Source organism: Chiloscyllium plagiosum, chromosome 33 (genome assembly GCF_004010195.1).
Source record: "Chiloscyllium plagiosum isolate BGI_BamShark_2017 chromosome 33, ASM401019v2, whole genome shotgun sequence".
Lineage (NCBI taxonomy): Eukaryota > Metazoa > Chordata > Chondrichthyes > Orectolobiformes > Hemiscylliidae > Chiloscyllium > Chiloscyllium plagiosum.
The window spans coordinates 42,821,338-42,833,649 of NC_057742.1; the positions used below are offsets into that span (position 1 = coordinate 42,821,338).

The 12,312-nt window shown below is 44.3% G+C and overlaps 1 protein-coding gene across 1 annotated transcript in view; it reads right to left on the reverse strand.

Annotated features, from left to right (window-relative positions):
- Window positions 1–10,008: 10,008 nt before the first annotated feature.
- The window catches only part of LOC122539649 (angiotensin-converting enzyme-like), a 38,761-nt gene continuing 36,457 nt past the window's right edge, over window positions 10,009–12,312 (reverse strand). Inside the window, exon 5 of the mRNA XM_043674648.1 lies at window positions 10,009–10,461. Within this exon, the coding sequence (XP_043530583.1) occupies window positions 10,214–10,461 (248 nt within the window). The 3' untranslated portion in view covers window positions 10,009–10,213. The remainder of the gene's footprint in view (window positions 10,462–12,312) is intronic.

The window sequence follows — 12,312 nt, forward strand, 5'->3', positions numbered from 1 at the left end:
CCCCCACCCCCGTCTGACCTATCACCCTCACCTTGACCTCTTTCCACTTATCACATTTCCGACGCCCCTCCCCCAAGTCCCTCCTCCCTACCTTTTATCTTAGCCTGCTGGACACACTTTCCTCATTCCTGAAGAAGGGCTTTTGCCCGAAACGTCGATTCTCCTGTTCCCTGGATGCTGCCTGACCTGCTGCGCTTTTCCAGCAACACATTTTCAGCTCTGATCTCCAGCATCTGCAAACCTCACTTTCTTATCATAAATATTAGACAGGCACAAATAAATCCAATAGGGAATTCAGGTGGAACTTATTTACCAACACAAATAGAACTTTAGGCCCACTGGAACATCTGAGGAATATTATTGACGCATTTAAGGGGAAGCTGGATATATACATCAGGGAATGAGAAGCTTATGGCTAAAGGGTGAGATGGCATTGGATACAAAGAAGCTCATGTGAAACATGAATATCAGCAAAGCTCAGTTGAGCTGAATGGCCTGTAAAACTCACTGTAAATTGCATCACTTAAACCCCCTCACATCCCAGCTAATTGAAGGTGAGGAATGTACAAAGTGAAACTGAAATTGGAAAATCCTGGAAATACTTAATAGCTCAAGCGGCCTGTGGGGAGAACCAATGCTGTACTGTTTCTGAACAAATACCCACACTCGAAATCCAAACAGATGTTAAAAGATTGCTTGTAAATTTTAATTGAAGAATTTTCATTTCTTCCTCAATGTCTGAATGGAGGGGGAGGCTTTAGAAATGCTGTCGCTTGTCAGTTTATTGTAGCCTTGACATGAAGGAGCTGGTATTGGACTGGGGTGGACAAAATCAGAAGTCAGACAACATCAGCTTGTGGTACAACAAGTTTATTTAAAATCACAAGCTTTTAGAGCACTGAAGACTTCACCTGACGACACCTTGGACTATAACCTGGTGACATGTGACTTCTGACTTTGTCAGTTTACTCAGTGGGAACTCCACGTTCGTTGCTCTAACTTCTGACCAATATACAGCAGCTCCCAGCAATATCCTGCTTTATTGGGTCCTGTTTATTACATTGAAGTATAGTGAATGTTTTGAATTTTCCTTTAGAAATTGAGGGATTTGGAAAATAAATTCTGTAATGCTTTCTCTTGGGGTGTTGGGGAGGGAATTGCTGGATAATTGGGCTTCAATCTGCAGGTTGTACTGTCTGAAATATTACTGCACACTAATATGGACTATACTTGAAAAGAGCTTGGACAGAGTCCCCAAGTATTTGACAGCCAATCAAGTAGCTTTGCAATATTGCAATTCCTGTCCTTTAAGGAATGCAGAGCTGCCTGTGCAAGATGTAACAAGCCTGGTAGCATGGAAAACTGATTGTATTATGGTGGTGATCAGAGCCTTAACATTGGCAAATACAATGACACAGGAGTCCCTCAATTCTAATTGTATCCAAATCCTGAGGCTCAAGGCAAGGCTGCATATTCTGTTTTTGTTGGTAATAACTAGTTGTTATCTTTGTGATAAGTATCAGCACAGACATTCTCCTCCAGTAGTTCCGAAAGCTGTGTTTACGACTGTTCAATTTTAAGAGGAGTGTTTTCCCAGTACCTGTCTAATATGTATGATCTTTGTGATCAGCATCATTAAAATATGTTCAGCAAACAATCCATGGCTTTTTGTGAGCATGCCAAGTGATTACTGTACTTCATGATATTACACCAGGGATTGTATTCCAAAGCAGTCTCATTGTCTGTAACGCATTTCAAAATGTCCTGATGATGTGAAGGATGCTATTGACATGCAAATTTCTTCTCATTACCAAAGAATCCAAGCATACTAAAGAAATTGAAAATTATCCCCCCTACTTTAATAATGTTTATCTTTCTCTCTCTGATTTTTGAATTGAATTGAATTTATTGTCACGTGTACCGAGGCACAGTGAAACGCTTTGCCTTGTGAGCAATGCAGGCTGATCACAGAGTTAAGTAACATAAATAAGTAAATAATAGGTAAACAAAAACAAAGCCCCAGGTACAGGTCAATGTTAAGAGTTTGAGAGTCCATTTCAGTATTCTAACAACAGGAAGGTAGAAACTGTTTTGAAACCGGCTGGTGCATGTGTTCAGGCTTCTGTACCTTCTCCCTGATGATAGAAGTTGTAGATAAACATTACCAGGGTGGGATGGATCTTTGCGAATGCTGGTGGCCTTTCCTTGACAGCGGGCCTGGTAGATGGATTCCATAGATGGGAGGTTGCCTCGGATGCTGCCTGACCTGCTGAGCTTTCCCAGCAGTACTCTAATCTAGATTCTGATCTCCAGCATCTGCAGCCCTCACTTTTGGCCTTTGTGATTGGCTGGGCCGAGTTCACCACTCTTTGTAACCGTCTCCAATCTTGAATGGTACAGTTGCCATACCAGGTAATGATACATCCAGACAGAATGCTCTCAGTGGCGCACCTATAAAAGTTGGCAAGGATATTTGCCGTCATGCCAAATTTCCTCAGCTGCCTGAGGAAGAGGAGATGTTGTTGGGCCTTTGTAATCAGTGCGTCCACATGAAGAGTCCAAGAAAGCTTGTTGTGGATGACCACACCCAGGAGCTTGACACTCTCCACTCGTTCCATCTCTGTGCTGTTAATGTATAGGGGGGGGCATGAGTAACATCCTGCCGAAAGTCAGTAATGAATTCCTTGGTTTTGCCGGCATTGAGAACTAGTTGTTCTCAGTGCACCATTTTTCCATGTCTTCCACCTCCCGTCTGTTTCGATGCCATCTGGGGTTCAACCAATTATGGCGGTGTCATCAGCGAACTTGTAAATGGCATTAGTCTGGTATTTGGCGACACAATCATGGGTATACAGTGAGTACAGTAGGGGCTGAGTACGCACCTCTGGGGGGCTCCAGTGTTGAGTGTTAGTGAGGATGAAATATTGTCCCCAATCTTCACTAATTGTGGCCTGTGGGTCAGAAACTGAGGATCCAGTTGCAGAGAGTGGGGCTTATTCCGAGATCACTAAGTTTAGTAATCAGTCTCGAGGGGATAATAGTGTTGAAGGCTGAACTGTAGTCAATGAGTAGGATTCTTACGTAGTTGTTCTTGGTGTCAAGATGTTCTATGGAGGAGTGAAGGGCAAGTGATTATGGCATCTGACATGGATCTGTTGGTCTGACAGGCAAATTGGAGTGGGTCAAGAGTAGTGGGGAGGCTGGAGTTGATTAATGCCATGACCAGCCTTTCAAAGCACTTCATGACCACCGAAGTTAGGGTCACTGGGCGGTAGTCATTGAGACATGCTGCATGGGCCTCCTTAGGCACAGGGATGATGCTGGCCTCTTGGAACAGGCAGGGACAGTGGCCTGCTGCAGGGAGAGGTTGGAGATATCTGAGAAGACCTCTGCCAGTTGATCTGCACATGCTCTGAGTGCACGGCCTGGTACTCCATCTGGTCCCATCGCTTTCCTTGGATTCACACAAAGGAAAACTGATCTGACCTCTGATGCAATGAGTGTTGGGATAGGTTTGTCAGGACTTGTCGGAATAGGTGTTACCTCTCTGCCGAAATTCTCCTCAAAGCGAGCGTAGAAGATGTTGAGACGATCTGGGAGGGATGTGTCATTGTCTGCTATCTGGCACTGTCTCTTTTTAGAACCTGTGATGTCATTCAGTCCTTGCCATAGTCGCCAAATGTCTGTCTGGGTCTCTAGTTTGGATCAGTATTGGTCCTTGCCTGTCTTAATGGCTCTGTGAAGGTCATACTTGGAATCCTTATATTTGAGTGGGTCTCCTGATCTGAAAGCCTCACACCTGGATTTTAGCAGGTTCTATATGTCCTGATTGCCAGGAATTGGTGTTGGAGAGACTGTTAGGTCTGAAGGTTGATAAGTCCCCGGTGCCTGATGGTCTACATCCCAGGGTACTGAAGGAGATGGCTCAAGAAATGATGGATGTGTTGGTGATTATTTTCCAGAGTTTGATAGATTTGGGATCAGTTCCTGTGGATTGGAGGGTGGCTAATGTTGTACCACTTTTCAAGAAAGGTGGGAGAGAGAAAGCAGGAAATTATAGACCAGTTAGTCTGACCTCAGTGGTGGGAAAGATGCTGGAGTCTATTATAAAGGATGAAATTACGGCACATCTGGATATTAGTAACGGGATAGGTCACAGTCAGCATGGATTTATGAAGAAGACTAATCTTCTAGAATTTTTTGAGGATGTAACTCTGAAGATGGACAAGGGAGATCCAGTAGATGTAGTGTACCTGGACTTTCAGAAAGCTTTTGATAAAGTCCCACATAGGAGGTTAGTGAGCAAAATCAGGGCGCATGGTATTGGGGGCAAAGTACTAACTTGGATTGAAAGTTGGTTGGCTGACAGGAAACAAAGAGTAGTGATAAACGGCTCCATTTCGGAATGGCAGGCAGTGACCAGTGGGGTACCGCAGGGATCGGTGCTGGAACTTCAGCTTTTTACAATATATATTAATGATATAGAAGATGGTATTATTAATAACATTAGCAAATTTGCTGATGATACTAAGCTGGGTGGCAGGGTGAAATGTGAGGAGGATGTTAGGAGATTACAGGGTGACATGGACAGGTTAGGTCACATGCATGGCAGATGCAGTTTAATGTGGATAAATGTATGGTTATCCACTTTGGTGGCAAGAACAGGAAGGCAGATTACTACCTAAATGGAATCAATTTAGGTAAAGGGGCAGTACAAGGAGATCTGGGTGTTCTTGTACACCAGTAAATGAAGGTAAGCATGCAGGTACAGCAGGTAGTGAAGAAGGCTAATAGCATGCTGGCCTTCATAACAAGAGGGATTGAGTATAGAAGCAAAGAGGTTCTTCTGCAGCTGTACAGGGCCCTGGTGAGACCACACCTGGAGTACTGTGTGCAGTACTGGTCTCCAAATTTGAGGAAAGATATTCTGACTATTGAGGGAGTCTAGCGTAGGTTCACGAGGTCAATTCCTGGAATGGCGGGATTACCTTACACTGAAAGACTGGAGCGACTGGGCTTGTATACCCTTGAGTTTGGAAGACTGAGAGGGAATCTGATTGAGACGTATAAGATTATTAAAGGATTGGACACTCTGGAGGCAGGAAACATATTTCCACTGATGGGTGAGTGCCGAACCAGAGGACACAGCTTAAAAATACAAGGTAGACCTTTTAAGACAGAGATGAGGAGAAACCTCTTCACCCAGAGAGTGGTGGCTGTGTGGAATGCTCTGCCCCAGAGGGCAGTGGAGGCCCAGTCTCTGGATTCATTTAAGAAAGAGTTGGATAGAGCTCTCAAGGATAGTGGAATCAAGGGTTATGGAGATAAGGCAGGAACAGGATACTGATTAAGGATGATCAGCCATGATCATATTGAATGGTGGTGCAGGCTCGAAGGGCTGAATGGCCTACTCCTGCACCTATTGTCTATTGATTCATCCAGGGTTTCCTGTTGGGGAACACTTGGATTGACTCCCTCGATATGCCGTCCTCCACACACTTGCTGATAGAGTCTGTGATGGCGGTGACGTACTCGTCCAAGGTACCTGCGGCCTGTTTGAACACGGTCCAATCAGCCGACTCCAGACAGCACCAGAGTTGATCCTCTGCCTCCTCCGACCAGCACTGGACCTGTATCCACGAGGGGGGTCTCCTGTTTGAGCTTTTGCCTGTAAGCCGGGAGAAGAAACATGGTGTTGTGGTCGGACCTTCCGATCTGCATGGGCTGCCTACAAACTCTAAGGAGTGGAGCTAAATGCAAGCACCACTTGCTGTGCTAACACTCAAGAAGCTTGACACCATCCAAGAAAATTGAGCCTGCTGGATTGGCATCACATCCATAAACTTGCTCCACCAGCGATGTTCAGCAGCAGTGTGTACTATTTACAAGATGCACTGCAGAAAATCACAAGTATCCTGGACCTCCCTCCCTAATAGTATTGCAGGTCTACCTATAGAAAATGGCCTGCAGCAGGTCAAGAAGGCAGCTCACCACCACCTTCTCAAGTGGCAACTAGGGTTGGTCACTAAATAAAGGTGCCACCAGCAATGACCCCATCCCTAAATTAATAAAAGTAAATGAGCAACATCATGGTTTACTTGTTCACTCCAATGCTGTTCTGATCATTCTTCCATCTTCCATCCTACTTTTCCCAAATCCTGTTGTGTCTACCCTAACTTGCACCAAATATCATCGACCCATCTCTATTTACTCTCTTTTTTGTTCGCTCATGGGTGTCACTGGCTGGGCCAGCATTCATTGTCCATCCCTATTTGCCCAGAGGGCAGTTGAGAGTCAACCACATTGCTGTGGGTCTGGAGTCACATGTAGGCCAGACCAGAGTAAGGCTGGCAGTTTCCTTCTCTAAAGGACATGAATAAAGGCATTCTATTCCAGATACTTGTTGTATTAATGTTATACCGTCAACCATGATGGGATTCAAACCCATGCACCAGAACATTAGCCCAGGGTTTTGGATTACTAGTCCCGTGAGATTACCAGAGGGCCACTGCTTCCAGTTCGAACCTGCACTGGCTCCAAGTACAGTATCAATTCAATTTTGAAATGTATACCCTTCTGTTTGAGGTTTTCTGTGGCTTCATCCTTGTCTATTACTGTAACCATCTTCAATCCTGAAATTATCTGAAATCTCTGCAGCTCTCCAATCTCCGCACTGCTCTCCTTCTGTTGGCCATCCTGTCAGCTTCCTAAATTTCAGTCTTTGGGGATGACACTCCGCCTTCCCTCAAGGCGCTGTTATAATCAACCGCTTTGTGGTAAACCTTTGTTTACTTGTCCTCAGATGTCTTTGACTTGTTGGATTTACTTGGTTGAAACCATCTGTGAAATGTCCTGTTTTTTTTTAGATTAGATTAGATTCCCTACAAGTGTGGAAACAGGCCCTTCGGCCCAACAAGTCCACACTGACCCTCCGAAGAGTAACCCATCCAGACACATTTCCCTCTGACTAACGCACCTAACCTACGGGCAATTCAGCATGGCCAATTCACCTGACCTGCACATTTTTGGACTGTGGGAGGAAACCGCAGCACCCGGAGGAAACTCCACACAGACAGTCGCCTGAGGCTGGAATTGAACCCGGGTCTCTGGTGTTGTGAGGTAGCAGTGCTAACCACTGAGCCACCGTGCTGCCCCTGTGTTAAAGACATTTTACAGATGCCAGTTACAGCTGAACGGTGAATATCGATCATTTTTAATGTTACCCAAGGCACACACTGCAAAGAGGATATAAAAATCAACAGCCAGGTTAGTGCTCCTCTGTACTGCAGATCGTTCTGATGTTGCCTCATCTGCTTGGAGTCTTGGTACATTATTAAATTAAAAGTGTGTATGTCGACAAGAGAATGCCCCTTTTAGTGCTGGTGGAACTGGAGTGAACAAAGTACACAGAACACAGTGGTTTGTTTAAAACAGCTTAAGTATATTGTGCATGCTGTTTGGTACATCAATTTCCTCAGTCACATACTCTCGGTTTACTTTCTCTGAACACTTCCTATGTGAATCATGCAATGAATGTATGTGTCTACATAAAAGAAACAATGTGATGTTATGAGCTAGATCTTTCTAGAACACAGCAGCATTATTTTTAGAGGTGGACTCTAGATTTTGTTTTCATGTTACTGCATATTCTTGAGAGAATGTCTTCGACAATTCTGTCCCTCCCCCTCCGAAGGCATTGGCTTCTGGCTAGGGTTTGATTCTTAGTGAGCGCTGGTTACCCTCAAGGATATCTTGTCTGAGCCTTGACAGCAGCAGATGACTTGCTATTTGACGACGTGGCGTTTCACAGTTGAGCCTTACCTTCTGTTCACTCCACTTTGGCAGGAACTTCCTTCCACTGGAAGATAATCACTGACTAAACCTCAGCTCCCTCACTCAGAGGTCCAATGGATTGTAGAATCTCAAATGCCACTCTGGCTGAGATGACCCACCTTGGCCACTGTAGATCGAACCTGGACCTTTCATTTTCTGTGCTGTTTAACTTTTCATTGGAAGAATTCACGGGGCATCATGGGATCAAATAAATGAATCTTATCACCCCTTCAACTAAGGGATGTGTGTTGGGGGGGGGGGGAAAGATTTTAAAAAATTATGGTAAGAAACTCCTTTCAAAGTCTTGTGAGTCCTTACCAAGGTTGGGTGCTATGCTGCCTGTGTTACCCGTTTTAAAATAATCAACCACTGAAGTGATTTATTGAGGTATAATGAGAATGGCAACAAATTAGGGCAAGCCCTGAGTCCATACATATCTTGCACTCATATCTAGGAATTTTTCCTTTTGATTGTTTGAAAGATCTTGATGTTCCACTCAAAACCTGACAGCTCAATTTATAGTTGCTATCAAATCAGGACTGATAGTTTATAGGAACCCTCCAGACATCAGCAGCTTCAGGTCACCCAAGTATGAGTCTGCTGCTTGGCACAACAAACCTGCTGGGTTACAAAAGCAGGACCAATACCTAAAGGGTTGGTAGGGGCCTCAAAAGAATTCTTATGTTGAGTAAAAAGGAGGAAGATAAAACCTTGAGCATACCCCTCATTCTAACATATCAGCGGTCTTATTCCTTAAATGTTAACATGGTGCTGCATTTCCACTGCAGTTATATATAATCACCTTCCCACTGCAGTCACATATGGGCGCATTTTCACTGCAGTTAGATATTGTCGCATTTTCACTGCAGTTAGATATAATCAACTTCCCACTGCAGTCAGATATGGTCACATTTTCACTGCAGGAGAAAGTGAGGACTGCAGATGCTGGGGATCAGAGCTTAAAAATGTGTTGCTGGAAAAGCGCAGCAGGTCAGGCAGCATCAAAGGAGAAGGAGAATCGACGTTTCGGGCATAAGCCCTTCTTCTGAAGAAGGGCTTATGCCCGAAACGTCGATTCTCCTTCTCCTTTGATGCTGCCTGACCTGCTGCGCTTTTCCAGCAACACATTTTTAAGCATTTTCACTGCAATCAGATATGGTCTAATTTTCACTGCAGTCAGATATGGTCGTATTTTCACTGCAGTTAGATATGGTCGCATTTTCACTGCAATCAGATGTGGTCGCATTTCCACTGCAATCAGATATGGTCACATTTTCACTGCAGTCAGATATGGTCGTATTTTCACTGCAGTCAGATATGGTCGCATTTTCACTGCAATCAGATATGGTCGCATTTTCAATGCAGTCAGATATGGTCACATTTTCACTGCAGTTAGATATGGTCGCATTTTCACTGCAGTTAGATATGGTCGCATTTTCACTGCAGTCATATATGGTCGCATTTTCACTGCAGTTAGATATGGTGACATTTTCACTGCAGTCAGATATGGTGACATTTTCACTGCAGTCAGATATGGTGACATTTTCACTGCAATCAGATGTGGTCGCATTTCCACTACAGTCAGTTATGGCCGCATTTCTACTGCAATCAGATATGGTCGCATTTTCACTGTAGTCAGATATGGTTGCACTTTCATTGTAGTTAGATATGGTAGCATTTTCACTGCAGTTAGATATGGTCGCATTTTCACTGCAGTCAGATATGGTCACAATTTCACTGCAGTTATATATGGTTGCATTTTCACTGAATCAGATATGGTTGCATTTTCACTGCAGTCAGATACAGTCACACTTTCATTGCAGTTAGATATGGTTGCATTTTCACTGCAATCAGATATGGTTGTATTTTCACTGTAGTCAGATATGGTCGCATTTTCACTGCAGTTAGATATGGTCACATTTTCACTGCAGTCAGATATGGTTGCATTTCCACTGCAGTCAGATATGGTCGCATTTTCACTGCAGTCAGATATGGTCGCATTTTCACTGCAGTTAGATATGGTCGCTTTTTTTAAAAGCAGCTGGGCTCAGGATTGCAACAACATCCAGAGAAGAAGGATACTATGGAACAGTAGTTTGCTGTCTTGGAATCTCAACAATATAACCTGATACTGATCGAATTTACATTATTTTCACATTCAAAAGTTACAGCAAATTACACAACAGAACGCTTTAATATATTATTTCACATCCCTGCATCAAATGTCTAGTCATCACTGAAGTGTTCGAAGTATTAGGACTACCCAACCCAAGAGATTAATTAAACATTCTTACAGCAGATTTACAAATATAAATTGAGTGTTGAATTATTGTTTTCTTTTTGCATAGTGAAAGAATTCTGACCTGATGAGATTTGTTTTTTATTTCAGTTCAAGTTCAGATGTTGATTTGTGCTGTTTATTTCTTAAAAATGTTTTCACTGTGAGGGCAATGACTGCTATAGCCAGGATCAGGGCCAGTACTAGCAGGATCCACTGGCCTGCCTTAGCCTGCTCTGGATCTAAACTTAACCCCAGAAAATCCACTTTGCTTTTTGGAACAGGCACTGGATTTCCCTCAACAGTGGTAATTGGAGTTGTCGGAGCTGGAGCTTCCACTGAAGAAAGAGCTGAAAAGGAATGTGTGAAAGTTAATTCGTATTCTGATCAGCATAACAGTGACATGAATACAGTAAATATTTGAATAGAAGGAGGTCATTTGACCCATTTTCTATCAGAACGTGACTGATCTTTATTGTTCCTTTGATCCTATATTGGCTTCCAACCAGAGCTCTTATAACGAGTGGGTCAGGTTTGAGTCCCATTCCAGGATTTATTGGGCCAGGCTTGATGTATTTATAAGGAAGGCAGTGAGAGATTGGAGTGGGTGAGAGGGGTGGAGAGGTTGAGGTGAGAGGTTGGAGTGGGTGAGAGGGGTGGAGAGGTTGAGGTGAGAGGTTGGAGTGGGTGAGGGGGGTGGAGAGGTTGAGGTGAGAGGTTGGAGTGGGTGAGAGGGGTGGAGAGGTTGAGGTGAGAGGTTGGAGTGGGTGAGAGGGGTGGAGAGGTTGAGGTGAGAGGTTGGAGTGGGTGAGAGGGGTGGAGAGGTTGAGGTGAGAGGTTGGAGTGGGTGAGAGGGGTGGAGAGGTTGAGGTGAGAGGTTGGAGTGGGTGAGAGGGGTGGAGAGGTTGAGGTGAGAGGTTGGAGTGGGTGAGAGGGGTGGAGAGGTTGAGGTGAGAGGTTGGAGTGGGTGAGAGGGGTGGAGAGGTTGAGGTGAGAGGTTGGAGTGGGTGAGAGGGGTGAAGAGGTTGAGGTGAGGGGTTGGAGTGGGTGAGAGGGGTGGAGAGGTGGAGGTGAGAGGTTGGAGTGGGTGAGAGGGGTGGAGAGGTTGAGGTGAGAGGTTGGAGTGGGTGAGAGGGGTGGAGAGGTTGAGGTGAGAGGTTGGAGTGGGTGAGATGTATTTATAACACAGCCTGTAAATCTTTCCAACAAGCAGCTGATCAGAGCAGAACGGTTGCCTGATCATCTGTCCTGCAGCAAGCAATGTCAAACCGCTATAAGTATCCGAAGTCCCATGATCTAACCATCGGAAATGAGGACAAGACATAAGACAAAAAGACAATTCCTATCCCCCTAGCCTTACAGAAATAAATCGAGCCCAGTCTAAAAACTGTCACTCAATCGCTGATATAATTTTTAGATTCTGAGTGAAAAATAACACACTTTCAGCCTTAATAAAAGCAAATTACAGCTGATGCTGGAAACTGAAACCATAAGAGAAAGTGCTGGAAAATCTCAGCAGGTCTGGCAGCATCTGTAAGGAGAGAAAAGAGCTGACGTTTCGAGTCTAACTGACCCTTTGTCAAAGCTAAAATAATGGGAGAAATAGGGAGGTATTTATACGAGGCTGAGAGAAGGTGAGTCATGGTTCCAGAAGCAAAGGTAGCAATAACGAGGTGATAATGACAGTACATAGAGAGATGATAGGGAGATTAGGGGCTGTGAATGACCAAGGCTGAAGCCAGTGCTATGTGACAAAATATGTGGGGGATGGGGGGAGGGGTGAAGCAGAGGCAAAATGAAAAACGGGAAAAGGGTAGCAAAGGGGGAACAGGAGAGAAAAAAGGTGATGAGAGAGTGGGGAGTGAGAGAAAGAGAGATGATCAAGAACAGTGAAAAAAAATTTTTAAAATAAATGCCAGGAGGGGGCACGAGAAAGGCTTGGCAGAACAGATTAGGGAGAACACAAAGGCATTTTACACTTATGTGAGGAATAAGAGAATGGTCAAAGAAAGAGTAGGGCCGATCAGGGATAGCATATGGACTTTGTGTGTGGAGTCTGAGGAGGCAGGGGAAGCCCTAAATGAGTTTTTTGCTTCTGTCTTTACGAAAGAAACGAACTTTGTAGTGAATGAAACCTTTGAAGAGCAGGTGTGCATGCTGGAATGGATAGAGATAGAGGAAGCTGATGTGCTGAAAATTTT